At 38.6% G+C, this 27,948-nt stretch overlaps 12 protein-coding genes across 12 annotated transcripts; 7 read left to right on the forward strand and 5 right to left on the reverse strand.

Annotated features, from left to right (window-relative positions):
- The first annotated feature begins 10 nt into the window (after nt 1-10).
- On the forward strand, nt 11-1,356 carry SOCG_04562 (RNA-binding protein Rnp24). The gene has a single exon (XM_013162308.1). It carries the CDS (start codon nt 197-199, stop codon nt 1,244-1,246), a length of 1,050 nt encoding a protein of 349 aa, XP_013017762.1. The 5' UTR covers nt 11-196; the 3' UTR covers nt 1,247-1,356.
- A 934-nt stretch (nt 1,357-2,290) lies between these two features.
- SOCG_04563 (Mvp17/PMP22 family protein 1) lies at nt 2,291-3,692 on the forward strand. Its single transcript, XM_013162309.1, has 6 exons — nt 2,291-2,685; nt 2,790-2,844; nt 2,896-3,047; nt 3,138-3,212; nt 3,271-3,368; nt 3,426-3,692. Exons 1-6 carry the CDS (start codon nt 2,518-2,520, stop codon nt 3,499-3,501), a joined length of 624 nt encoding a protein of 207 aa, XP_013017763.1. The 5' UTR covers nt 2,291-2,517; the 3' UTR covers nt 3,502-3,692.
- SOCG_04564 (FEN-1 endonuclease) lies at nt 3,624-5,238 on the reverse strand. Its single transcript, XM_013162310.1, has 3 exons — nt 4,994-5,238; nt 4,841-4,931; nt 3,624-4,758 (listed from the first exon to the last, which is right to left on the reverse strand). The coding sequence occupies exons 1-3, from the start codon at nt 5,004-5,006 to the stop codon at nt 3,720-3,722; spliced, it is 1,143 nt and encodes a 380-aa protein (XP_013017764.1). The 5' UTR covers nt 5,007-5,238; the 3' UTR covers nt 3,624-3,719.
- Nucleotides 5,239-5,292: 54 nt separating this feature from the next.
- Nucleotides 5,293-7,607, forward strand: SOCG_04565 (sulfhydryl oxidase). Its single transcript, XM_013162311.1, has one exon. It carries the CDS (start codon nt 5,575-5,577, stop codon nt 6,127-6,129), a length of 555 nt encoding a protein of 184 aa, XP_013017765.1. The 5' UTR covers nt 5,293-5,574; the 3' UTR covers nt 6,130-7,607.
- On the reverse strand, nt 6,315-10,484 carry SOCG_04566 (trehalose-phosphate synthase Tps2). Its single transcript, XM_013162312.1, has one exon. The coding sequence runs from the start codon at nt 10,208-10,210 to the stop codon at nt 7,652-7,654; it is 2,559 nt and encodes an 852-aa protein (XP_013017766.1). The 5' UTR covers nt 10,211-10,484; the 3' UTR covers nt 6,315-7,651.
- SOCG_04567 (GARP complex subunit Vps51) lies at nt 10,419-11,211 on the reverse strand. The gene has a single exon (XM_013162313.1). It carries the CDS (start codon nt 11,075-11,077, stop codon nt 10,640-10,642), a length of 438 nt encoding a protein of 145 aa, XP_013017767.1. The 5' UTR covers nt 11,078-11,211; the 3' UTR covers nt 10,419-10,639.
- An 844-nt stretch (nt 11,212-12,055) lies between these two features.
- On the forward strand, nt 12,056-14,721 carry SOCG_04568 (ATP-dependent DNA helicase Chl1; the record flags this gene model as incomplete). The annotated part of the gene is made up of 3 exons (XM_013162314.1): nt 12,056-12,712; nt 12,783-12,975; nt 13,013-14,721. 3 exons carry the CDS (start codon nt 12,056-12,058, stop codon nt 14,719-14,721), a joined length of 2,559 nt encoding a protein of 852 aa, XP_013017768.1.
- Nucleotides 14,722-15,104: 383 nt separating this feature from the next.
- SOCG_04569 (60S ribosomal protein L41) lies at nt 15,105-15,251 on the reverse strand (the record flags this gene model as incomplete). The annotated part of the gene is made up of 2 exons (XM_013162315.1): nt 15,105-15,111; nt 15,181-15,251. 2 exons carry the CDS (start codon nt 15,249-15,251, stop codon nt 15,105-15,107), a joined length of 78 nt encoding a protein of 25 aa, XP_013017769.1.
- A 1,015-nt stretch (nt 15,252-16,266) lies between these two features.
- SOCG_04570 (But2 family protein) lies at nt 16,267-17,389 on the forward strand. The gene has a single exon (XM_013162316.1). The coding sequence runs from the start codon at nt 16,574-16,576 to the stop codon at nt 17,060-17,062; it is 489 nt and encodes a 162-aa protein (XP_013017770.1). The 5' UTR covers nt 16,267-16,573; the 3' UTR covers nt 17,063-17,389.
- Nucleotides 17,390-17,766: 377 nt separating this feature from the next.
- SOCG_04571 (SNF2 family helicase Ino80) lies at nt 17,767-22,722 on the forward strand (the record flags this gene model as incomplete). The annotated part of the gene is made up of 2 exons (XM_013162317.1): nt 17,767-18,367; nt 18,449-22,722. 2 exons carry the CDS (start codon nt 17,767-17,769, stop codon nt 22,720-22,722), a joined length of 4,875 nt encoding a protein of 1,624 aa, XP_013017771.1.
- An 89-nt stretch (nt 22,723-22,811) lies between these two features.
- On the reverse strand, nt 22,812-25,890 carry SOCG_04572 (histone lysine methyltransferase Set2). The gene has a single exon (XM_013162318.1). The coding sequence runs from the start codon at nt 25,397-25,399 to the stop codon at nt 22,964-22,966; it is 2,436 nt and encodes an 811-aa protein (XP_013017772.1). The 5' UTR covers nt 25,400-25,890; the 3' UTR covers nt 22,812-22,963.
- On the forward strand, nt 25,505-27,520 carry SOCG_04573 (ribonucleotide reductase inhibitor). The gene has a single exon (XM_013162319.1). It carries the CDS (start codon nt 26,702-26,704, stop codon nt 27,074-27,076), a length of 375 nt encoding a protein of 124 aa, XP_013017773.1. The 5' UTR covers nt 25,505-26,701; the 3' UTR covers nt 27,077-27,520.
- The last annotated feature ends 428 nt before the right edge of the window (nt 27,521-27,948 follow it).

Below are 27,948 nucleotides of genomic sequence, written 5' to 3' on the forward strand. Positions count from 1 at the left end.
ATAAGAACATGCAACGCACCATGTCAAGTTTGAAGTGTATGAAACTTGCATTTTGCAAGGCTTCTAATTCCTGAATTATTTAGAAAATTTCTACCATTCGTGTCTGCTTTCATTTCATTAATAGTATTTTATTCCTATTTATAAAGTATTTGGAAGTTGAGAGACCACAATCGTTATAGATATCCAACATTTCACAATGAGTGCCTCAGAAGAAGAAATTGATAAACGACCCGTTAAGGAAGAATCGAAGAAGAAACACTCCGAAAATGAAGAAGAAATTGAAATTGACGTTTCTAAACCAGTTCCTCCTTCTAAAAAGTTGATGCGAAAACTTCGTAAAGCTGGTAAAATTGACAAGGAAGGAAACTGGACTCCCGAAGCATTAGAAGAAGCCAAGAAGAAAGAAGAAAAGCGATTGAAGAAGATTGACGTGAAATATGGATCAGGTTCGGGAGAAGAGGAAAAAGAAGGAAGCAAACGTTCGCCATGGGGAGTTTGGATTGGTAATTTGAGTTTTTTTACGACTCCTGCTATTTTGAAAGAGTTTTTCGTTCGTGAAACAAAAGAAACTGTTGAGGAAGATGACGAGAAACCGTTTGAATTTACTGGTGAAAACATTACACGAATTCACATGCCCATGTCCAAAGAGCACCGAAACCAAAACAAGGGATTTGCCTATATCGACTTTGATTCGGAAGAAGCTCTAAAGGCAGCATTGCAATGTACAGAAAAGCCTTTGAATGGAAGAAATGTCTTGATTAAATCTAGTAACGACTATCAAGGTAGACCTGCGAAATCGAGCTTACCTTCCAAAACCATCGCCAGACAAGAGTCTAGGAATCCTCCATCCGCTGTCATTTTCGTCGGAAATCTTCCTTTTGATGCTACGGAGGATATGTTAAGAGAGCATTTTGGACAAGCCGGTGACATTCGACGCGTGCGTCTAATGACCTTTGAAGATTCCGGAAAGTGCAAAGGATTTGGATTTGTCGATTTCCATGATGTAGAGACTTCAATGAAAGCAATGGCAAGAAACCATGACACCTGGCGTCTTGAATACGGTCAAGACAGATCGAAGCGCACACGTAAGGCTCCTGATTCCGTTGCTCGTACCGATGATCATTCAGCCAAACGCAGGAAAAATGTCGACGCTCGTGACATTCGTCCAGGAGCTTCTTTGGCCAATGCACAGCGTGGTTCTATGGGCATTAAGGAATCTACTGGTAAAAAGATTACATTTGACTAATTAATTGTTTGGAACAGGATATTTTCCGGATTTACATATAAATAAAAAAAGGGGTATATTAAGGAATGATTTATTAAAAACTACATGCATGGATCGGTTTCGTAAGTGAAAAATTAACGTAGAAATACTGTATATCTTTTTTATCCTTTTGTTTTGTTCACGACCTTCATATTGGTCAGGATTGAAACGAATAGCGAATTGCTGTCGTTCTCATACAGCAATCTTTCCATCTTTTCCATCTTTTCTGTGTTTACTTGTATTTACTTTTTCGCATCACCCACTACTGTTTATTTTCAAGCCTACCAACTTTTGTTTACCTTTTTGACAGTCACAAGTTTTGGTGGAAACTTGTAGATGTAGTATGCCCTAAAAAGTAAGTCACAAATGCTATATATATAGGGAACTGACGCATTCAGATTTTCTATAATGTTTTAATGCGCGCTTCATGGCTGTTTTATTAATGATTTTTTGGATTGTGTATCATTGCTAGAAATGTAAGTTTTCTTTAGTGGCTTTTGAGGAATATGCGGTTAAGCAGGTAGAAAGCGATGTAATCATTAAAATCGCTTTTTACCAGGATGAAACTTTTGTTAACCCAGCTCACTCGGAGTATATACATTGACGAGTTTAGCATGTATTATCTGAATAATGCTTTTATCCATATCCCTTTTCTTGTCAATTTAACAAGTGAAATCATGAATATGTCACTAACACTTTTCTAGTGAGAAAGATACTTTCAGGAAACATGATAGATTAGAAAGACTAGGAAATAAATAGGTTAAATTGAACTTTCAATATTGTTGGAGGCATATGGAATTTACTGTGTAGTTTAGATTGTAGAAAGAATGGGTTGTTGCTGTTTTGCGTAGGAGCTTCGTAATTCCAGAGATGCAAGAGAAGACTCGTGTATTTGAAAGACAGTTTTAAAACTCACACATTTAGTAAAATTTACTCTAATTCCGGCTCCCATTTAATCAGTGTTTTAGTTTCTATTATGGATTAATTATTTACATCGACTAAACGAGGAATTGATCTTAATACGTTCTTGATTTCAGTCTTACGTACCCTTATAAAAAACATATATACCCTTTCTTGGGCATATAAATAAAATCGGATTGCTTCTGCCTACAGAACGCTTCGTAATTGATTCTTTTGTTTATAGTAATTTATTTATAAAGTTTGTTTCACCAGAAAAAATACAAACGCTCATCTTTAGTTGTTTCTCTTGAAAGCCTTAAGAAATTTAGTGTCATCGCTCTTTATCAGAAACTATGTTTGCTCGATTGACGGCTAGATACAATGCTCTCTTCAATAGAGCTCCCATCAGTACGATGTGCTTTACTGCTGGTACCCTTGGTGGTCTTTCAGATGTCCTTGCGCAAGGAATCACTTATTATCAAGCAAAGAAAAATGCACCTATAGGCTTAACTGAGGAAAGAGTATGTAATAGGAAGAACGGGCCCTTTTATATTTGAAATTTACCTTCAAAAGGGTCCCTTAGATGGATTGAAGCACGATGGACATAAAACTAACAGAATCCAAGGTTCGTTCTTCAGGGATTCCCAATTTAGCTCGCATTCTTCAATTTGTTTCTTTTGGTAAGTGTGAAATCCTTTTGTTTTCTGTGCTTGATATCTAATGTCTTGTAGGTTTTGCTATTTCTCCATTGCAATTCAAATGGCTGAAGCTTCTATCCACGAAGTTTCCTGTGGAAAAAGGCGTTAGCAATGTGGTCGTTCGTGTTCTACTAGACCAGGCCATTTTTGCTCCTTTCGGTACTGCGTTTTTCTATTCTTGGATGGTATGTTTTTCTTTTCCTTTCAGTCCTTTTTTTTTTTTTTAAAGAGAAAGCTTTCGCGAACGGTGATTTTCATAAATTAACACTCTCTAGACAATAACAGAAAAAGGAAAAGGACTCAATGATGTCAGTAACAAGCTGAAGAATTTGTTTATCCCAACTCTTAAGGTACGACTCCGATTGATTAGTTTTGTTTCAACCAACAATAAACTAACCAAAATTACAGGCGAACTATGTTGTTTGGCCTTTTATCCAGTCAGTCAACTTTTATCTGATGCCATTGCAATTCCAAATGCCTTTTGCTTGCTTATGTGCTTTGTTTTGGTAAGAATATTTCAGTCCATTCGTTTTGAACCAAAAACTAATAAATAACTCTTATAGGAATACATTTCTAAGTCTTAAAAATGCTGGATCTGCAGAAAGAGAGCGACAGGAATATGAATTACTTCAATTATAAGTTTGATGGAATCTTGTCTTTGCCTGATATTGGAAATTCCGTTAGTTTTTACGAATACCCTTATATTATGAACAGGTTTTGTGTTATGTTATCGATGAATGCTATTGAATAAATGAACAAAAACGCTATTACTATGCAAAAAATTCCATATAGAATCATACATAAACAAAAGAAAATAAGCATCATAAACGAAACCTCCGTAAAAAGTAACAGTAAATCTATCGCTTTTTGTTGCCTCCAGTAGTAGCTTTAGTATCACGTTTCCGTTTACCGCTTACTCCTTTGCCAGTCTCAGCAGGCTTTTTTGGACTTGAAGGTACAGGTTTGAAAAATGAATCTAAACGCCCTTGTGGTACAGTTTTTGATGCCTTCTCAAGTCTAGAAATACCTAGTCGGACACGATCTTCATTGAAGCCTTTTTCACTAACAAGGAACTTTATGATACCTTCCTTGTCAGGTGCTCTCCACTTCAAATCCACTTCATCTCCCGGAATAACCTCCGCTTCTAAAAACAGCCTACGTGCATCATCATACGGCCAGTCTTCCGGGATAGGAAATTTTGTTCGATCGGCCTCTTTGACAAATTTTTCAAGACTTCCATATTGACGAATCAGTTCTATAGCTCTTGCTGGTCCAACACCGCGAATTGGATCACAGTAATCACAGCCTAATAAAATACACAAGTCGACAAATTGCTCTGCCGGCATGTTTAAACCTTCTATTGCCTTATCAAAGTAGTATTCACTAATAGGTTCTTTTCTTTGCTCACTGAAGGTAAGGTGACGAAGCAGAATAGGAGCCCGAAAACATAAAGTGTCCATATCTTCGGAAGCAGCAGCATACACCTTCCCTGATTTGGCCAATTCAGCACACTGGGCTTCAGCTTCACAGGGGGCATTTACATACGGAATACCCATCAGATCTAGTAGATGTTTGGCTTCTTCATTGTGTTGGCGTGTGACCTTTACTGTTCGCTTAGCAAATCTATCCACCATTTCAGCAGTTCCGACTTCTTTTGCTTCTTCCTGATCTTCTCTGGCCTTTTGATGACGAGCAACTCGCTTTGCCAATTCGCCTGACTTTAAAGTTGGTGGCTTTCCGTCAAACACAAAGCAAGGCTTAATACCATTATCAACAATTCTTAATGTTCGATAAAACATTCCCATCAAGTGACTAGTTGTTTCTCCTTGCTCGTTCATCAATTGTTGCCCGTCCTGTCCACGAACTTGAATAAGAAACTGATACAGACTCATAGATCTTAAACTCAAATTAACAACATGTTCAAACTTTCTTACTACAGCAGAAAGAGATTTTCTTTCTGCTGTATGATTTCACATACGCGTCGATAGCTACCTTTCTACCAAAGTAGTTTTTAATATCATTGTGTTTCACACTAGAACTAGCATTATCCGCCAGCACTTGAGAAAGACCTAAGTTGTCAGTAATTCCGAATCTAGCGTAGATATTTAATTATCGTTTTCTTCCTCTTTACCTTTAATTCCCATTGTAAACCACTGTGTAGTAACTTGTCTTCAAGATCCTAGAATTTGCAAGTTTCCAAAATAAATTAATGCAAGTACTTCTTTTGAAATTACGAAAATAAAGTCGTCTCTAAGCTACTTGACAAGAAATGGTAGTATTTACCAGTGATTACTTTCCTTAGTAGAACGCCTTCAGTACTTGGTAAAATGGCTGGTAAGTCTCAGATAACAATGTGGTCTTAAGGGAGTATGGTGCTCTTCAGTCGTAAACAAACGATCCTTGATGCTTTCTTGCTGTTGAAGGCGCCTAGAATAAACGATGAAATCATTCTCACTCAATATGAACAGTATAAGCAACTTGAAGGCTTCTGGATCTACTGTTCTGTTCACCAACCATGCATTAAATGAGAATGTATAGGAAGTCCTAACAATCACCCCATGTATACATTTTAACACAGTTCTTTCTTTTTATTGTTAAAGAAAAATTTAATTTGTAAATGCAATTATCGCGGCCCGTATGACTTTGATCGGAGGATTCCCTTGCTTCTGTCAAGACTCATCAAGTTGACTTTTATGTACTAAGAAGGAAAGGATGTTTGGGAAAAGGTTTAGAGACAAAGAAACAGGAATCATTTATGATGAAAATGGAAAACCGTGCAAAAGCTGCAACATTTTTTCCTCTTTTCAATCAGCTACGAATGGAATGAATGCAGAAAAAAAAACTGAGGTTCCTTCTAATTCAGGTTCGTCAGACAAAGGTATGTCTGAGTCGCATACAATATCCAAAGAAGTACCTGATTCTGTTTCTTTCCCTAGGTTACCAGACGTCGCTGAATTGGGCCGCAGTACTTGGACGTTTTTACATGCTATGGCTGCTAATTATCCCAAAAATCCCTCCGCAGTTGAGCAAAACAACATGTCAAGCTTTTTGCAGAATTTTTCCAAATTCTATCCTTGTTGGGCTTGCGCTGAAGATCTTAGACTTTGGATGGCTAGAGATGGAAATTCTCCTAAAGTTGAAAGTCGTGAGTCTTTGTGTCACTGGATATGTGAAGCTCATAACGATGTGAATGAACGCTTAGGAAAGCCTGTGTTTAATTGTGACATTTGGGCTAAGAAAGCTTCCAAGATGACAGATGATGAATAGATTTAATTACTATGGTCAATAATGCTCGTATGCCTCCTCCTCTCTTTCTTATCAAATTATTTGCTCTTTACTTGAATATTTTTAAACGCATTATACTATCCATTACGCTTACGATAATTTGATTGTGATCAAATTACCATTGAACGGAAACAGTCGATATTACAGTCGACATGGAGTATGACCTTAGAAAATGAGATTTATGTTTAATTTTGTCCGATTTACCCAACTTTTGTTCTACCATTATCCGTATTTGCAATGTGAAACCATAACCTGAAATAGTAAATCTTTCATATACGAAGTTTTTGACGCCAAGCTCCGGTATAAAAAAGAAAGCTTTTATATTTAAAGGCACATATACAAGCGTAACTATAGACGATGTTCTCAATGTGCTACCGTCCAAAACAAAATGAAATGCGATTATAATGTAGTACCGCTTATAAATTGGTGCCTCAACCTTTTGGGTGACTTTAACTTTTCTTTTTTTTGTTCTTAAAAATTATTTATAAGCCTATATTAAACTGCTTGTTCTAATTGCTGAAAGGTTCTTTTCATTAAGCTTTGCATTAAAAAGGATTTTATGTTACGAAAAGAAAAGAAGGAAAATCCATTTTTACCGGTTGTACGTCCATTTTTAGAGAAATATATGATCAATAAGAAACCAGTTGCTACATTATCCTGGACGTTATTCATCTAATCCTCTTATGATTTGTTTTGTCTAAAACTAGCGCCGTAATCTCAAGTTTTGATTACTCCAATACAACAGCCTCTTGTTATCCAAGAACCTTTGCTTATTATTCGAGAGCAAGGCGCTTCATAAAAATCAATCCGGTTCATAAGTTTGTAGTCTCTGAGGAAGCTTTTAATCCTGTAAGCCTTACTGATATCAAGTTTGCATTTCTTCTCAGGCTTTAACATAGGCTGAAGAGTCTTAATAATTCATAGACGTTTCTTTCAAGACTTTTGTTGCCATCTTTCTTATGGTGCAAACTATTAAAAGTTTGTGGACTAGGTCGTCTATTTAGAAAACATGATTATAGATAGAAGGCAATCAACATCATCCTTTGTAATTGTAGGTTGAAAGAATTACAGATGAATATCCTAATGATGAGAGTCATTTATCTTCGCAAGTTTGAACACATCAGTTATCCGTGCATCAACACAGGGTAGACGATAATTAATGTTAAGACATGTTTCTCGAAATCACTTATAGTTGTGTTTCAGGTTCCTACGAAATCCATAATAGCAAACTCTCATTATATGTGAACATAACCTCGGACATTACACTAATATAAGAGAATCCCAGTATAACTTTAATTTCACTGGACACTCCCGTATGTTGAATTTAATATGTGGTCCCAATATAACAATTTTTGAGCGACGGTTTCACACCAATAAATACAAGAAAAAGAAAAAAGAATGGTAAATTAAAGATGGGTAGTAGCTATAAATAAGACATAAATACATAACCGAATAGTAATAGTCTCGTCAATTCATGTTTTATCCCAACGTTCAAACTTGGGAGTTATAGGGAAAGCAAAAGATCAACTAGATCTTTCGGTGATGGTAAGTGATAATCCGCTAGCGTTGATGTGTCCGTTAATCCGACATGCACACGGTATGAAATAATTTTTGAATTCGCTTTATTATGGTGAGGTCTTTCATCTTCTACGTTTGACATAGACGGATCAACGTAATCAGTATCATCACCGACCAAATTGGAATGAATAAAGTAGTCAAAAGGCATTGGTAAAAACACTTCAAACATGTTTTCGTCTGTTCTATCATCGCCGGCACAAAAGATAAAGTCAGTTCGTCCTGTACGCTTAAGGATTCGCTTGACAATGGCTCCTTTGTTAAGATAATTAGGATGCACTTCAAGAAAGTACCTGCCTGAGCTGATTTCAACGTCATATTGTCTTAATGGACCTTCTAAATTTGCTTGGCATTGTAAACTTTGAAACCTGCTGTATGCTGAGTTTGCATTTTGATAATACCATGACAGAGAGTTTCGTTTTTCTTCGATGTATGACCCTTGGGTACGTTCAACATAGTATTGAAATATATCACGAACAGTGTCTTTCCATGACAAGTCTAGTTGTTCCGTATTGTTATACCATTCGCCTGCCATAGGAGGACGTATGATACTACCATGCTCCGACGATAATCCCAATTCTGAAATGTCATCCATCCACTCTTCCATAAACATTTTCGATCGCCCTGAGAGAACCCAAACTATATTGCGACTATCAGATACCAGTCTTTTTAAGGTACGCAAAACTCGATCGGTAGGGGCTGCGTCCAAAGAATTCCTAGCTGCCTGAATAAGTGTGCCATCATAATCTAGAATAAACAAACGCTTCTTTGCTTCTTTATAGTTTTTTTGTATATCAGAAATAGTTAAAGAAGGAGTAGTCATTCTGCTTTTAACAGAACGAATTTCATTTAAAGATCGGCTAATCAGTTTATATATCCATTGTTGGGACGATTGCGAGGTTGCCTGCATCCACAACGAAGAGAACTTTTGTTCCCTTTCCTTTATACTTTTCCTTAAACAATGATTGATAGTATCAGCAAAACCAGCATAATCGTAAGGGTTTACTACGCTGGCAGAAATCAATACTTCCGCTGTCCCGGAAAATTCGCTCAAAATAAGCGAGCCCTTGTTTTTCTTTTGACAAGCGACAAATTCTAAAGCCATAGTGTTCATGGCATCCCGTATGGAAGAAACACATGCGACATCTGCTGCACTGAGCAATGCAAAATATTCCTCGACACTTAAAAGCTGATGGAAATGATGAATGGGAACATAATCCAGCGAACCAAATTCGCTGTTGATTTCAGTAACAAGATTCTCAACCTGCATCTCTAAATCAGAATTACTGTTTCCTACAGTAGAGCTGGTAATTTGGATTAATATCACTCTCTTCCTCCAGTGCGGATACTTAACCAAAAGTTGACGAAATGCCCGCAGCTTATGTATTATACCACAAACCTTATCCAGTCTGTCACGACCAACAATAACTTTCATGTTACGGTGATAAAGATGGCGAAGTTGAGCAATTTTGGATTGTACAATTGGCTTATTGCATATTGAATATACGTGCGGCACATCTATGTTTACATGGGAGGACAAAATGGCAGCACGGAAACCATCAGAAGTGTCGATGTACGAAGAAGACGTGGCTTCCAAACCAAGAGCATTAACACACGTGCTTAAAAAGTGTCGCGCGTAAGAATCAGTTTGAAACCCTATAACATTTGAGGCTAAAACACCATTCAAGATCTCAGCTCGTTTTGGAAGGCATCGAAAAATTTCCGAAGTACAGAAGGGTACGTGAAGGAAAAAGACGATATTTGCATCAGGCAATTGCTTCCGAATTAATTTCGGTAACAAAAATAAAGAATAATCGTGGATAAGTATCAAATCACCTGGTTGATAGATCGAGACGACATAATCCGCGAAATACTGGGTCCATTTATTGAAGTCTTTCCACCATATTTGTTGCTGAAAGCCATCAATGGTAGGAATTCGGTAATGTAGCACATCCCACAACACATTGTCTGCATACTTTGGACCCTCCAGTAAACGGTTTGACCCCACGTCCGAAGCGTACTTTAGAAACTCAGAAGGATCCTGTATAGAACCAGGAGCAAACTTTGAACTTAATTTCCCCCAAACAGGAACAACTTTAGAAACGATATTCCTATCTTTGTAAAATTGACAAGCCTTCTTGTAAAAAGATGCTTGATCTGTCGGTTTAAAGACGGTGGAGGAGGGAGATCGACGCTGAGAACTTAACACGTTAGAAGATGAATTGACATTCACCACCGCCGGCGAACTCATGGTTTCATTTTGAGTAACCTGAATGGCACCTGGTGAAGCAATAAGGATGCTTTCCCATGGAGAGTCGGTATTTCCTAGAGATGCTATAGCTGAATACAAGGCAGCGCTGCTACTACGGGGCTGGAAACTCCATTCACGACTTTCTTTTTCGATTGAAGCTTTCAACTGGAAATTTCGTGAAACATTTATCACTCTTTGATAAGGAATAGCATCATTCTTTTGAGGCTCTGAATGCATCGATGGGAACTAATACCAATTGTATATAGAAACGAAAACCGTATAATGCAAGAAGAAAACGCAATTTTCAGGTATATAAAAATAGAATATAAAGGAACTTTGTTTCAATTCATTGAACGAAGAACTCAATTTCCAAGTGAAAAAGGTTGAAGTATGAGGACTGAACTTGCTCTGTTCATACATTCCCCTTTTAGGTTGTGGGGGATCAATACCGAACTCTACCGTGACCCAACGATTAAACCGATGTTTGGAAAAAAAGCAAATGTATATAAGAAAATAAAAAGAAAGAGAGAATTAAGCGGAAATATTAAGACTTTAGAAGAACGCTTGAAGGAGGAACGACGAACGAGGAATTGGAGTCTCTAGAAGAATTATGAAACGGTAGATTTATCATTCAATATCGCAGTCGAACAGTACAAATGAAACTCATTAGGAAGAAGAGCTCTCGGAAGCCATGACTGGACCATCAACTTGTTCTTCTTCGAATTTTTGGAGTTCCGGAAGCAAATCGTTCAAATCCTTTGAAAGTGATTCGATAGCAGAACTAGCGTGTAGCAAATGCGTATAGTGATTATAAACCAAAGATTTATGATCTCCTGAAATCTCTTGAATGGATGATACAAGCTGCTTTTGACGTAGCAGAACCTCGTTGGGAGATAGCTTATGCTGAAGACTCTTTAAGTAAACATTTATATCGAAATCTGAATTTGAGAAAGCAGGATCTATCTCTTTTGCATTTGATTCTTCACTTGAGTAAAGGTTACTTCCATTGGATACAGATCTAGAAGTCGAAACAGTTGATGAAGATGGTGTACGTACAGGTAGATTATAAAAATTACGAAGAGCCTGTCTTTTTTTGTCTGACATTTTCAAAAAGGTGTAAAAATAATTAAGAAAATCTCATTGAATCCCCAGGATTTACGATAATTCTCGGTTTTTGTTTATTTACGCGTCAATGGTTTTGTAGACGTTTCGCAGCAGATAGCTTTCTGCCATCTGCAGAATAGCGATGCGTTCAAAAGCACTATCCAATTGATTATATGGAAAACACAATATAAAAGACAAAATAGGCAGCTTGTACGCACATAAAAGAGCATATCTTAAAGCAATGAAGCTTTTTGGGTCTGAAATTGAATGAAGGAAAAGGACATATAGAACCTTGGCGGTCTTTGCGATTGTTTGTTGGCGAAAACTTGAAAAAAAAAGAGAAGTAAACGTATGTATCATAAGGCTAGCTAAATCCTTATTTTAACATAAATGAAGTACTCTATTACTAATGTTTAAATGTAATTAAACCGATTTCATCCACAGTTCTTTTGTCTTTCATGTTCCATCAATTATTGCTTGTTTATTAGTGAGCGATATCGATATACCGTAAAAAAAATACAGAAATGAAGATATCTTTCTTAATAAATAAAACCTATAATTTGCAAAAATAACCTAAGGTTATACATAAAAAAGTTATGATTAACTGTTATTATTTGAGTTGTTTTGAATAAAACATAAGTTCTTTCTTTGTTCTATCTTCTCTTCTCTTTTTCCTTTTTTTTTTCACACCCGTAGACCTTGACCATATAATGCGATAACCTAGGTTTTGCACTGCATCTAATATAGAATGCCAAAAAGCTAGAAAACAATAGGTATTAACGCTTTATTTTACAATATCCAAAAACTGGGATCGGGACTATTCATCTACGCGTTTGGCCAGTTATAAAGAATCCCTTTGAGAGTGAATTATAACCTTTGGATGATTTTACGAGGATATACATGTAAAATTCAGAATCAAAACTAATAAAAAGAACAATTACGACGCATCAGCCAGAATCCGGGATAATATCAGATAAAATGGATTCTAAAGAGCAACTTCAAGAAGATGAATTTCATCATCCCTATAAGCCTTATTCCATTCAATTAGAATTTATGAGGGCTTTGTACAATGTAATTGAAAACAAAAAAATTGGAATCTTTGAATCGCCAACCGGCACCGGTAAAAGTCTTAGTTTACTGTGTGCATCGTTGACGTGGTTAGAGAAAAAGGGAAATCTGCATATGGAAGTGGATGATCCTGAGGAAAAGACAAATGATTCTGTACCTTCAAAACATGCTATACCCGACTGGGTGATTATGCAGGATCAAGAGTTGCAGGTAGATCAGGCCAAAAGCGCACATGCATATTTAGAGAAGCGACTCGAAAAAGTTCGCGAAAAGAAGAGAAAGGAAAGACTTTTACAGGAAACTAACTTTCGTTACCAAAAGGATGCTCGTAAGAGACCTACACCCGTCGATATCACGAATTCCTCGACGGCACCTTTAGCAAAATCGACCAAGACTGCTCCGGCGACAGATGAGTCATTAGAGGAATTTGTAGTTTCTAATGATATTTCTCTACAAGATGAAAATGAAGAGTCAATTCTTGGTCTGCAAAAAGGGTATAGCTCCAAAGTAATGGATCTACTTCATCGTTTACTTCCGGAAGATGAAAAACTACCAACTGTTCAAAAAGTAAGGATTTATATATACATATTTATATGCATATTTTAAAGAAAAAAAAGCTAATGCTAATACTCTAAAGATATACTTTTCTTCAAGAACCCATTCGCAACTTCGACAATTCGTTCAAGAGGTACAAAAATTGGATACATCAAAAATTTCTACCCCTATACGTGTAGTATCACTGGCTTCTAGGAAAAACTTATGCATTAATCCTAAAGTCCAAAAGCTATCACCGACGTCTGCAGTAAACGAAAAGTGCATTGAATTACAAGGTAAGGAACTTGATGCTTTTGTAGACTAACAAACTAGGGTCTTCCGAAAAATGCCCATACATGAAGGATGATACCCGAATTTGGGATTTTCGCGATGAAGTTCTTGCAGAAGTTATGGATATCGAAGACATGGTTGGTTTAGGCCAAAAAATGCATGTTTGTCCGTATTATGGAGCAAGAGAAGCAGTCAATTCTTCTCAAATTGTAACGTTACCATACCCTTTGCTCTTACAAGAATCTGCTCGCAATTCGCTAAATCTTCCTTTAAAAGATAATATCTGCATTATCGATGAAGCCCACAACATTATTGATGCAATTTGCTCTATGCATTCTTCCTCTATTTCGTATAAGCAAGTAAGTCAGGCTGAGGTTCAGCTTGAGCAATACTTGAGTCGCTTCAGCAAACGGCTGAACGGCACGAATAAAATGCATGTTCGCCAGTTAGTAAAGGTTGTTGGAGAACTAAAGAAGTTTCTTGAAAAAAATATTCAACAAAAATCTTCCAACAAAGTGTTGCTAATTTCTTCAATGTTTGTGTCGCAGTCTTCAGACCAAGTGAATTTGCACCATCTAATCGAATATCTGTCTGTGTCGAAACTTGCACGGAAGGTGGATGGGTATTCCAAGTTTCTGTCAAAGTCAAAAGAAAACGTGTTGGAAGAAAGTTCACAAGAGTTTGATTCAAGAAAGGAAGAAAAAGGCAACGATGAGCAAGAAGATAAATATACTCCTGTTTTGATGCAGCTTGAATCTTTCCTTTCTGCGATAGCGAACCCGTCTCCTGAAGGAAAGCTATTCTACGAAACACAGGATTCCTCAAATGCGTTTTTAAAATATATGCTTCTGGATCCATCCAAACACTTTCAAAGCCTGACAGATCAATGCCGGTCTGTCACGTTGGCAGGAGGAACAATGTCACCATTAGATGACTTTATTGAATTGTTGTTTTCGGAATCACAAAGTCGAATTGACGAATTTTCTTGTGGGCATATCGTACCAAAAGAAAACGTTTTGACGTTGTTACTCTCGAAAGGACCTTCGCAAGTTCCATATGAGTTTTCCTATCAAAATCGCACTAGAGAAGATTTGATCAGAGAGCTTGGGAGAGCATTGGTAAACTTTACTTCGCTGATTCCCGATGGTATGGTAGTATTTTTCCCAAGTTTTTCATATTTGCAATTTATCACCAACGTTTGGAAAGATGACGGGACTCTGGACAGGCTTGAAAAGAAAAAGCCTGTGTTTATAGAAGCAAAGGATCACAGTGAAAAGACGCTGCAGTTGTTTGATGAATATAGCGAATCGGTGGAAGCTGGGCGTGGAGGATTATTGTTTTGCGTGATTGGGGGACGCTTGTCGGAGGGCATTAACTTTTCAGATCGTTTAGGAAGAGCAGTGGTCGTTGTAGGAATGCCATTCCCGAATGCACATGATATCGAATGGCAGACAAAGGTTGCGTATGTGGAAGAAAAGGTGCGAGCAAAAGGACGAAATGCAAAACAGGCGACACAATTGTTTTACGAAAACACGTGTTTACGAGCAGTGAACCAAAGTATTGGAAGGGCTATTCGACATCAAAAAGATTATGCATGCATCTTGTTGTTGGATCATCGTTACAATCGGCCTAGTATACGAAGCAAATTGCCAGGATGGCTACAAGAACATTTAGAAGTTCCTAATCAATTTGGACATGCCATCCGTCAGGTGTCTACGTTTTTTCGCACAAAAAGGCAATCCAACAAGTAAATAAACAATCTGGGGAACGAGGTATTATGGAAACAGGGACAAAGCCTTTAGAATGGTTATGATTAGAATGTATAACATAAATAGATTTACAGATTATTTCAATTGGTTTACATGCTGTTTACAGATTAGGTTACAAGACACAGATTCAGAAGTATGGATCGAAAAAGATTATAGATACAAAAAAAAGCCGATGAACAAGATTTTATTGCACTGGGAAGAGTGGTGCCAGGGGACAATGAGAACTGCCATCAACAACTCTTTAAGGAAAAGAAACAAAGATCGAGCACAAGAGAGGAACCTTTTTCAAAAAGGAGCAACAATTTGATATTGGAGTTGCTTTTTTATTCAAGCTCATCCGACTTTTGGACAGGAAAGCGAGTAGCTTATTTACTAAATCGGGTGTTAGTAAAATCTAAAAATTTGGGGAACCATTGAAAAATGGGTAAATTGGTAACTTACGATCTAGCCCTCATTTTTCTTCTTCTACGTTTCAGGCGTCTCACACGCTTTTTCCTCCATTTATCACGCATAATGGATAATGATAGAGTATACTAAGACAGACAGCTGCTGTATAGCAGCCTGTGACTGTTTTTTGGGGTGGGTCGAAACAAACGACGTCACGGATGCGGTAACATTGTTGGCAGAGAGGAAAGGGAAGTTTCGCGATGGAAATGAAAAGAAGGGAAAAGCAAAGGATCGCAAAGTGAAAATTGATCAGAAAGAAAAATAGGCCGAGTTTGCGATGATTTCTTTTTGACGGTGTAGAAAGACTTTTCTAAAAGGAATATCATAGGAAATCCCTAGTACTCGTACTAGTAACCCAGATAACCCAACAGGATGTCTTTAATTTCTAATGCTCGCTGTCTGACGTCTGTATAACCTCAAGAACCTTGTATCGTACTAGAACCTCTATACTACAAACATTACTAGGTTTACTACGATACTAGTAGAATGAATCTTTCGTTAGTACGATCTTACTACGATGCCGAAAGAACCCACCTACCCAAGAGGAAGAGGCATAGTGGGAGGCATAATATGTTACTTGGCCATGACAGCAGCTAAAAGACGGGTGACACACGTGAAAGTGAACAGTTTCCTAGTTTCGTGCGGGGGTCACTGCCCCACTTTCTCTACACAACACAGTAAACCTTTACGTAGCGATCTCGCTTTCCAGTACATCCAGATTGTTCTATGAGTATTGAGTGCAACCAATAGACATCATGTTGTTGTTTACCATGACAAACTTTGGTAACCTAAAATTCCCAATTGGATGAGTGTCACGTTCCATTTGAAAGACTGTTGGATCGGGATAATTGCCATGTCCCAATAGACAAACCTTGCATGGTCAAGGATGAATCACAGAATCCAAAGATTACAGATACTCTTTAAACTCAACCAATCAACCTAATCTTATGATAAGCGGTCAACATCACCGAAAGGTGAGCTTCATGACTCCGAGCAGTTCACCTGATTCGGACCGAATGACACCGCTTCAACTCCGCTTTTCTCCCTTAGACACCGACCGCTCGGTGGCCAGCTCCGACGGTCTGCACCTGACCTTTGGAATCGGGCTCCTTCTAGTGGGTTGACTGAGGTAACTTGGTTGTGGTTGTGTGGACGATGTATTGACAGAGGGATATTGATGTTGAAGTGATGACACCAAGATTGATTTTTATGGAATGATGGAAACAAAAATGGAATCATAAGGATCATGAGGATCACGAACGGTTCCGTCTTGGATTTCTATTTAAAGGGTGCATTCTGCTGTTTATGAAAGCAACAACAATCGATTCAATTCTTGTCTCATCGAATTTTTGTTTTACTTACTACCACTACTAAGATTCTTACTAAGATGAAGTTTTCCTTGTCTGCTGTTTTTCTTACTCTCCTTGGAGCCGGTTCTGCTTTGGCCGCTCCCATTTCCAATTCTCAGCGTGGTTTGTCTTCTGATCAAAAGTTTGGTATTATGAGTCTTCGCTCTGGTAATATTAATGTTCACCTTCATTCTTTCTATGTTGGTGAATCTGGTCAGGTTTACTTGGAGCAATATGATCACGCCAAGGAAGCCGCTTCTTTCAACCTTAAGGACTCTCAATTGCTTTACAACAATGAACCTGCTTCTCTTGGCAAGGACGGCGCTCTTGTTTTCCAACCTTCCGGTTCTTCTTTGTCTGGTTTCAACGCTGACCAAGGAACTAACATCGGCTACGAACTCAGTTTGAACGGCTCTTTCCCTCTTGCTTGTCCTGTTGCCGACAACAGCGGTGTCTATCAAATCTTTTATGGCCAAGGCAACGGCAACAAGGATTGCGTTGGTATAAGCACTGAAGCCATCGTTTAAACATGAACTGAACTGGCTTTCTACTTCGATTTCGATTTCGACTATCATTTTTGATTATGATTTTTTGCAATAGCATCGTCTAGCATTTTCTTTTTTTGTTTGGATCCCATTGTTTTACATGATTTCACACGATCCTTGGCATTCTCAATGATTCTCATCATCAACTAGTTTTCTATCATTCTGCATGTTTTGCATCAATCAAGCATATTCTTAATCATAATCATATTCCTATTCCTATTATATTCATTCTTTCTTGTCTCTACTTCAACTAGCTCCCAACTAGCTGCTGTAATTGTATTGTATTCTAATGTATTTACCTATACCCAGTAAATTCATCCTAAATAGGAAAAAGTTTGGTTACAAGTAAATCTGTGGTATCAATATAGAGACCCAATTAGACTGTAAAAACAACTAGATACCGTCTTTATTTCTACGTACTCTTTCCACATATTCTTTTTCTTTTTCCTTTTGTTGTCTTCCTCTTCCTACTACTACTATTGCTACTAGTACTAGTTTCGCTATTGCTATTGCTATACTGCTACACCACGGCCAAAACACCTTCGATATCGTTGGGGCTCCTTATGCTCTTCTTAGCATGGTTTACTGTGGCCAAGAGTGACAAGACAATTAGGATCGATTCCACTTGAACATTCAGGTCACCAACACGCATCGTCTTCACCTAACCTTTCTTTCTCAAATGAATCATGGATCCGTCTAGGGAAATGTTTAATGGGGCTCCTAGAGAAAGTATGGAGGGTGGAAACACTCCAGAAATGATGGGAGAAGCCGAGTTTACAAGTAATGCCCACGGATTACCGTACGGTGGTGTGGAGCCAAAAGGTAAAAGTTGGCAGGTTCAAAATTTGCTTTGGCAGCAGCCTGGCGGCGAATATCCTGGAAAGAGTCCTCGAATGGATTACGTTGCATCGGACTATGGTTCGAACGCTGGTTCTGTTAGTCCATCCAATGTTGGTGCCGGTCCTGCAAACCAAAGAAGTTTCGATTCTCATGTAGCACACCACCATCCTCCTATTCAATTAAGCGACTATGCCCGAGAATCTTCTTCCGAGTCGCCATACTACCGTCATCCTCCTGGTGTCTCTGGAATCGGCGAAATGGAAGGCCTTGCTGGTCAAGGCTCTGGTCCTCAGGCAAACATCTTTGACTCTTCTTCTCACAGTAACCTTGTCCTTTTACCAAACTATATCCACTCAAACCCTTCCAATCCAATGGACACTCCTCCAATCTCCAAAGACTTGTACAATATCCCATCCCATTCCTCCCATGCTGCCTCCTCTGCCCACGGTGACCCTAATCCATCGATTTCCATGTCTCCTCCTACATCTTTCCCATCCCATCCCGCTCAACATCCTTCTATTACAGCAGGGTCCCCAGGAATCTCCGATTTCCCTGGCTCCCATCCTCACGAATTTGGCATGCGGGCAAACTCTTCCGACCTCTTTGAAGAACCCACTCATCCCGCCTCTATACATCCCTCCATCAGTATCTCTACCCTTCTTACAAGAGGCGAGGGTTACGACCCTGCTACTGGCCATAATGTTTTGCCCGAACAAATCTCCCCGGCTATGGCTCCTCCTTTAGACATATCTTCTCTCCCTCATACCATGTTACGTGGCGTTTCACCCTCGCAAAAGCAATCTCCCGTTCCGCAGACCTCCCATCACCAAACTCGTCGTCGTCTTCATGCCGCCAACAATCCTCCACCTGCAAACCCTGCTGCCCCCGTCTTGTCACCTGAAGCTCCCTCTATAGATTCCGATGAAGTTCTCAGTGAAGATGAAGATGAGCAGCAAACCATGGCCATGCGCTTTCATTATCTCCAACATCTTCGCAACCGACGAGATGATGCTGTTCATTCTGAAAAGAAGCGCCTTTTGGATATTCGTTCTTCCCTTCACAATCGCTTTATTTGGCGATACGAGGCTCACTACAATAAACTTCATGCACTCGAATATTCACAAAACCACGATTGGGCCGTTCATCAAGCTATTCGAGAAGAAGTGGCTGCCCTCGAAGCTGCCAAAGTTCGTGCTGAAGAAGAGCAAAAACGCCGCGAACGACTAGAACTTGAGCGTCTTGAAAAGAAAAGGCAAGAAGATAACGAAAGAGAGCGACAACTTCTCGAAACTACGGAGCAAAGCGATCCTCCTAAAGAGGATATGGACACTCATGGCGATAACATGAATGAGTCTGACGAAATTCCTATTTCTGAATCTAGACCAGAAGCTCCCCCTCCCGCGGAGCCAAAGCCCAAATCTCGAAGTGAAGCTAGAGCTGAGGCCAGGGCAAGAATCAAGGCAAAGGCTCGTGCAAAAGTCGAAAATGCTGATTCTGCAAGTCAGGAGGACGTCGCAAAGAAAGAAGCCGAAGTGGACCAAGCACCCAAACCTTCTACTGCTGAGGACGGAGAGTCTTCACCTGAGACTCCCTTAACTAAGGCTTCCAAGGCGAAGAAAGCAAAGGCTGCGAAAACCGTGGGTGATACAGCAAAACCTTCCAACGAACAAAAGTCAACACCCAAGAAAAATGCCAAGAAAAGGCCTCAGCGATCTGGCCCAGCCGGAGAAGAAGACTCAGCCGCCTCGAAAGATACAGCAGAACAAACTGAAAAAGCCAACACTGCTGAAGGTACTGCTGATGGGAAGGCTGCTGCCGCCACTCCTAGCAAAAAGAAGAAGACAGTTGAGTCAATTCAGTTGCAAATTATAAAAGATATTGCCAGAAAAGAGGTTCCCAAAGTGTATAAAATGATTCAACAAAATCACTATAATCGTTCAACAAACGCTCGGAAGACCTCCCAACTGGCTTCCAGAGAGGCAAGACGCTGGCAGTTCCGCACTATAAAGAATAATAAAGATATGCAAACAAAGGCAAAACGCGCTATGCGTGAAACTATGGTCTTTTGGAAACGTAACGAGCGTGAAGAGCGTGATTCGCGCAAGAAAGCCGAGAGAGTGGCTTTAGATCGTGCAAAGAAGGAGGAAGAGGATCGCGAGTCTCGTCGACAGGCTAGAAAGCTGGATTTCTTGATTACCCAAACGGAGTTGTATTCGCATTTCGTTGGTAAAAAGAAGGTTGACAAAGAAAATTTACCGTCTTCAGATGCTCCAACCGCTTCCGCTAGTGAATTAAATTTTGATTCCGACGATGAAGAAAGCATTCACAAACTTGCCGTCGAGAACGCTCAAGAAGCCATGTTACGAACCCGCGAACACTCAAAACAATTTGACGTTAAGCCAATTTCTTCAGCCAGTAGTAATGCCGATATGAATGAGGGTGAAATGAACTTCCAAAACCCAACCTTGATGAATGCCGTTGATGTTGGACAACCCAAGATGTTGATGTGCAAACTAAAAGAATATCAACTGAAAGGTCTCAATTGGCTTGCCAATCTATATGAACAAGGTATCAATGGTATCCTAGCAGATGAGATGGGTCTGGGTAAAACTGTGCAATCTATATCCGTAATGGCTTATCTTGCCGAAACCCATAATATTTGGGGACCTTTCCTAATTATTGCTCCCGCTTCTACACTTCATAACTGGCAGCAAGAAATTACTCGATTTGTTCCGAAATTGAAGTGTATTCCTTATTGGGGTAGCACAAAAGACCGAAAAATCTTACGAAAATTTTGGTGTAAAAAAAATATGACTTATGATGAGAATTCTCCTTTTCACGTTGTTGTCACTTCCTACCAACTCGTTGTTTTAGACGCTCAATATTTTCAAACTGTTAAATGGCAGTACATGATTTTGGATGAAGCGCAAGCTATCAAGTCTTCTTCTAGTTCTCGTTGGAAGAGTTTATTGGCTTTCAAATGTAGAAATAGATTGCTTTTGACCGGTACTCCGATTCAAAACACAATGCAAGAATTATGGGCTCTACTTCATTTTATTATGCCTACTCTTTTTGATTCTCATAATGAGTTTAGTGAATGGTTCTCAAAAGATATTGAAAGTCATGCTCAGAGTAATACTCAGTTAAATGAGCAACAGCTCAAACGATTACATATGATTCTGAAACCGTTTATGTTACGAAGAGTAAAGAAAAACGTTCAGTCCGAGTTAGGTGAAAAGATTGAAAAAGAAGTTTATTGTGACCTTACTCAAAGACAGAAAATCATGTACCAAGCTCTTCGAAGACAAATATCAATTGAAGAATTATTAGAAAAGGCTGTTTTGGGAGGCGATGACACTGTTGCTAGCATTATGAATTTGGTAATGCAGTTTCGAAAGGTTTGTAACCATCCAGATTTATTTGAGCGCGAAGACGTACGGAGCCCTTTAAGTTTGGCAACTTGGAGCAGGTCAGTATACATCAATAGAGAAGGCTCATATCTAGACGTGCCGTATAATACCAGAAATTTTATAAGCTTAGAGATCCCACGGTTAATGTACAAAGATGGTGGACTTTTGCATGTACCAAGTCCGGCAAGTCGAGCTGGCTTCGAAAATAAATTTTTGAAAAATCTTATGAACATTTGGAATACGGAACACCTCCATACTACATCAACATGTAGTGGTGATGATTCTTTTTCTTGGATTCGGCTTATTGATGAATCCCCGTCTTCTGTTAATCATTCTGCTCGTAATCCTTTGCTAAGTCTGTTAGAGGAAGGAAATACGAGTACTGTTTCCCGTCGCAAATATCAAGTGCGACAGTCCCAGGTCCTTAATGACGAGTACTATGACGAGCATAAAATGCTAATTCTACCTGATAGATCAACTAGAATTCAAACTTTGGGCGAAGATGCTAGCTGCGACAGTCCTATGTACAAGTTAACGAATGTCGTTGAGGAAAGCGATTCTCAACTTGATTTGGTTTTGTTAGACTCAGTTTTGGTGCAAAAAGCGACTGCTCCTCCCGTGGAAATTTATTGTCCTGGAAGTAGACAATTTATGCACGATCAGGCTATGTTTGTTAGAGATCCTATGTGGAGTCACTACATGTATCAGCCGTTGAAGAGCGAAGAAGACCGTATAATTTCAGATCCAGCCATTACGGTCCTCCCGCCACCTCGTAAACCTTTGGTTCCTACATTGGGAGTTGCAAAAGGTTCATATTCATTTGTGCGTGTTCCTTCAATGTCCCGATTTATTGCTGATTCTGGCAAGTTGTCGAAACTTGATAAGTTGTTGGCTGACCTAAAGGCAAATGATCATCGTGTTCTCATTTATTTTCAAATGACGAAGATGATAGACTTAATGGAAGAATATCTAAGTTACCGTCAATATAAATATTTGAGATTAGATGGTTCGTCAAAAATCAGCCAACGTCGTGATATGGTTTCGGAATGGCAGACACGACCTGAGCTCTTCGTTTTTTTGCTTTCTACTAGAGCAGGAGGTTTGGGTATTAATTTGACCGCCGCGGATACAGTCATATTCTATGATTCGGACTGGAATCCAAGTATTGATAGTCAAGCCATGGATCGAGCACATCGTATCGGCCAACAGAAACAAGTTACCGTATATCGCTTTATTACTAGAGGAACTATTGAAGAAAGAATTTTGATTCGTGCAAAAGAAAAAGAAGAGGTTCAAAAAGTTGTCATATCTGGTGGAGAAACACTTCCAAACAAACAGATGGATCTGAAAGGTAACTCACGAGAAATGGTATCGTGGTTGCTGGAAGAATAATTTATTTAATGAAAATACACAGTGCTTCGTTTTAGGTGTCTTGTTAGTTATCTTTGTTTGCCTTTAGCATTCATGGCACCCTTTGTATGGGGCTATGAAACAGTGGTTAAATAATATTTATAGAAAGTTCAAATTATATTAGTACATGTTTACTCAAATTAAATAGTTTTGGACAAAAGTAAATATTTTGCTCTTTCACAAAGAAATAAAGCATATATCTTCAACTTTTTTGTATGAACCCTCATGCAGGCCGAAGGCGTTTAGTTGAATCACTTTCATCTGTTGGCGAGTTGGAGCGTTTTAAATGACTTTCGGCGGTAGTGGGTGTTTCTGAGGGGCTACTATGATCACCTCCGCGTTCTATTACAGAATTGAGGTATTGGATAGCCCAAGCTTTTAATTTAGACTGCTGGGAATCAGACAGTTCAGTAGGAAGTGCTCGTTCTTTTTTGCTGTTCACCAGTTGTATATGTTTCTTTAACATAATTTCAGTCATTTTCTTGACTCGTACTTTAAACTCTGATTTTCCAAGCTTCTCTTGATATCGAGCCGTTTTATTTGCAAAAAATTTTGCCAAAATTGATTTAAATGCAAGTGCAGTTGGTGAATGAGAGGAGAGATGATGCTCCTTAGGGCTATTAGTGCTATCATCTTTGGGGTTTTGTTTTCGTTCTAGTTTTTTAGCGTGCTTTTTCTGGGCTTCTTCATAAGCCAGTCTCCTTTTTTCTTCTCTTTTTTGCTGTTGCAGTCGTTCTTGTTCTTCTTCCCGTTCTTTAGCAAGCCTTTTATGATTTACGCTATTCATAGCGGCAGATATTACCTGGCTCAAATCGATTTTCGGTGTAGCCGGAGCGCTAGATTTGTTAACATCAGGTTCATCAATATTATTATTGCGAGCGTCCGAATAAGAACTACCGTTTGACGCCCGGGGATGTTTGTGATGTGAGGGACGTTTAACGTATTCTCTTCTATAAGAAGGATAACCTTTGTTTTTCTCAAACCTGCTAGAATTTCTGCTTTCAGTATCTGATCGATGAAATCTGGGTGAATTGTTACCCAGGTCTTGCGTATCTTCCTGTTTAATAGGAGAAGCACTTTCAGAATTTGTTTCCGAATTTATTTCCTTATTATCCTCACCCTGAGACAACTGTGAAGTGATCTTTCTTCTAGGAATGCGATACGCCAATTCTAAAGATGCCCATTCGTTCAATAAATTTTCAGCAGCCTTTTTCACTTCTTCGTTGTCCGAATGGTCAAAGACCTGCTTGACCACTGGTTCAATATTAGAATCTTGTATTTTGTTTCGAGTAAGCCGAGGCCAATTTTGCATAGTAACAAGACAGCGAACGACGAAATCTGGATCAAATACGAAATTATTTAAAATTGTTCCAAAAATATTATAACCGTGCAAAGCAATAATGCATCTGCAAACAGACACGTCAGTCGTCAAAAAAATCCGTTCCATCAGTTTTCGAATTAGCGCTTCATCTTTAGTTTGCAGGAGGACACCAACAACTTTAGTAGCAGACTCTGGAGATAAGGGAGTTGCCTTAACTTCTTGGATTAATTGGGCAAGATCATCTACAGCGTTTTTACGGCGCTGTTTACGATTGAACGAACTATCCCGGTTTTCTTCTTCTGACAACCCAAGAGCCTCACGAACACTTTCAGGTAATTTTGATTGTGCTTCAGTTTGGGTCTTACCACCAATATAACCAACACAACAAGGTTCTCCACAATAGCAAGGTTGTGCTTGAGCACCATACCTATCAACATTATAGTCAAACGTCAATTCTTCACCGCGAAGGATATCTCTTTTGCTAAATATTCCCATGCGAAGTTTATCGCCGACCATCCATTTATCAACATAGCAATTCGGGTTACAAGAATGGTTGCAAAAGCGTGCTAGTGACCCCTTCCTCGTTGCATCTATATATTCACCTTTTTGAAGCATCATAAAATAAAAATGTTTAATGCCCTCTTCATCATACTGGACCATGCGTTTCCGAAATTTTTGCTCAGGAACAACTTCACCGATATATTCGTAAATAAAAGTGTATCTTGGAAGATCTGCAATTGCTCTCAGACCAAAACCTTTCTTTTCAGTTAGGAAAGCGTCCACAGGAGCGAATTCCCGGCGTTGGAAACGTTGGTTTCTACATTGAGGTCCACAAAAGCAATTATCATCCGTACACTCAATGGAAGTCATTCTATTAATACAGTTGGAATCGGGACCACAAGCGATGTTGACACCATCCTTCCATTGAGGCTTACAATCACAAGTCATTGCCTCATTCTGAGGAGGTTCACCAAGATGTCCCATATAAATGCATTTTTTGATCTCCTCAAATGTGGATAGTGCTTTTTGGTTTGCAGACTCTAAATGAAGATACAGTTGTGGTGGATTTACCCTTCGAGTAGAACCGGCTGACTTTGAGGTTTGCGAGGAAGCACTGGATGAAGAAGATGAAACCTCTGGTGGATTTACATCCTTTGAGGGGGAATCAGGACTTTGACTTTCAGAAGGTGCCACTACATTGGACGTTGGCTCACCAGGATTTTCATCCTGCTTTGCTTGCAATGAAATTGAAGTTCGAGACGGTGAAGAAGAATTCGGTTGTTCAGACACTTCAGGGGATAAAGAAGGAAATGTTGAAGTTGATGAAGTATTTTGCATGACAAATCGGCAAGAAAATATTGAAAGCTGGGACTGAAAATAAAAAGAGTGTGAGTGAGTGAGTGAGCGAGAAAAAAAAAATTTGGATTCTCAAATTTTCTTTTTTTTTTATAAATAAACCTTTGAAAGAAAACCAACTCTAAAATTGATGAACTTGAATGCAAGCAAGGAGAAACAAAATTCGATTAAATCAATAATAGGAAGTTTGACCAAATACCTTTAATTATTATGCGATAAAGAGAGCTTACAAAAATGATATCTTCATCTATAGGTCTGTACGTCTAAACGAGAAACAAAGAACGAGAGAGATTCCCACAAATTTACAAAGACAGGCTGTTTGCACTAGTGTTGTAAAATGGCGCGCCCAAACGCGTCAAAAAGAAACTGATAAAATAGAATCACCCTTTTCCCTCGTTTACTGTGATTAGTTAAACAAACATATAAAAACTGTTTGCAAATCACAATTCTCGTTTTCTATGGTTGTATTTGGCGGTCCTTCATACTCTTATACTAGGTAACAATTGTTATCTGTCTATAAAGTTGTAAACGTTCAAGTCAGTCAAGAATATTTTACAGAAGATCCCCTTTTTACATTGATGGAAGCAACATATTGTATATAGAATATGTTGACCTTTTCAAGAATTTGTACGTTTGAGCTGGAGATCGTGGTTGTATCTTGGCACTGATTAAAATTTTGCACTAAATTTTACTTGGAACATATAGAATATTTCATGTTTCTTCCTAATGATAAATTAAAATGGGAGAGCCTTGTTTAACTTTTCAAACTTCTTCTTTTCCAAGGATATCTGCTGGATATCCTCCTGAGCATGAATGTCTAGGATTACTGTGTTTCGTCTATGGCTTGAATCGGCACTTTTGAGTTTATAAAGATCAACGTAGCGCTGTTTTTATTTTTTTTTTTCGTACTTGACATATTTAGCATCCGAGCGACGCTTCTGTTACTTATTACTGTGGAGGATGAAAATTCGAAAAAATTGCATAGGCCATTTTGCGCGAAAAAACCGGTTTTCTGAATTGTGTTGAAATCTAGCTGAATTGATGGGTCTAACCAATTTTTTCAATATCTAGCTCCTTTGTATTATTTATATCATAAAAAGTACAAGAAATCTAATGCTTTTCTATTTGTTTTTGTTTTTCTATGTTGTATTCTTTTTTTGTTTCGAGAAACATTGTGACTTGTTTCGGAAGTAGCACCAAAACGTCACAACCGCCAAACAATGCACTCCTTCCCAGAACCATACTCTTTATAAGATTCGTCACTCTTTAATTGTTTGAGGAAGAATGCATTCTAGCAAGCGCACTATGACCAGCAAGGCTCATATGGAGCCCGAAAAGTCTTCTTTGAGACCTGAACTTCCTGAAGATGTCCAGGGATCCTTAATGGATGTCGGCATGCGAATTCGTAAATCCGTGTCTACCGGTTACAAGTCAAAACAAACCACGTTCCCTGCTTACAATCAACCTTTATATAACGACGTGGCCGAAAATATTGCTTTAAAAAATACCGCATTCTCTTTTGAACCCAATGGTGTAAAGCGCTCCTATGAAGACACGATTCCAAACTACAACTGGGCAAATCCTCCTCCCGATTTTGAGGAACCTGAATGGTTGAAACCTTTTGATGTTGTTATGGAAGGTACTAATGAACGCCTCTAAGTTTTTCGTTTCTTCCCTTACCAATGACAAATATTTTTGATATCGGTCATTGTTTGTTAGTTGTCCTTGCTTTTCTAATCATCCGAACACGCGCATTTTCTCTTCTTTCTTTGTATTATATGTCTGTCTATCATTTGTCTACCTCACTGTTTCGGGTCCGTAATACGTGATACTATTATGGTTGGACGAACCTGTTTTTAATTTAATCTCCCCCATTGTGTCCGTATAACAACGGGTACTAGTTTTTTTTTCCATCGTCAATGGCAATTCGCTTCTTTGAAATACGGAAATTGCTATACAGCTATTGACTTCTTATGTTTTTATGTCGTAGAAGTTTCAGTCTACTGGTTGTATTGAAATTGCAGAATATCCTGCGCGAATAGCAATAAATGGTTTTTTCTTTTCATATATAAAGTTTTTTTCTTGTGTATTTTTTTTTTGGGGTTTGGTATCTTTGGTTGTGAATTAAGAATTGCCGGTATGTATGTTTGTACGAAAGACGTGTAGGATAGAAAAGAGATGACAATGTTACAATTGGGGATTGACTCTTAAATCGTTCAGTTGTTAATTTTTTCTTTCTATTACTATTTATTCCTCTTTCAATTCTCATCTCTGCACTGTGACAAAGCTAGCTCGTATATCTTGTGAATCCATCATGATTCCTTCCTTAGTACGAAAGTCATAGAAAAACCCACCTGACGCCAGCTGAGACAAGCGCAATATTCAATTATTTTTTTCTTTCCTTTTTGATCGTATAATTCACACGCTAATAGTAATTTCACTTCCGTCAGTTTCCATCAACGAATTTTATTGTTTACAAACAGCATTTTGAGATGAAATTTTCATTTTCAACAAACAAACAAATTTCCCCG

This window comes from Schizosaccharomyces octosporus (genome assembly GCF_000150505.1).
Source record: "Schizosaccharomyces octosporus yFS286 unplaced genomic scaffold supercont6.1, whole genome shotgun sequence".
NCBI classification, from domain to species: domain Eukaryota; kingdom Fungi; phylum Ascomycota; class Schizosaccharomycetes; order Schizosaccharomycetales; family Schizosaccharomycetaceae; genus Schizosaccharomyces; species Schizosaccharomyces octosporus.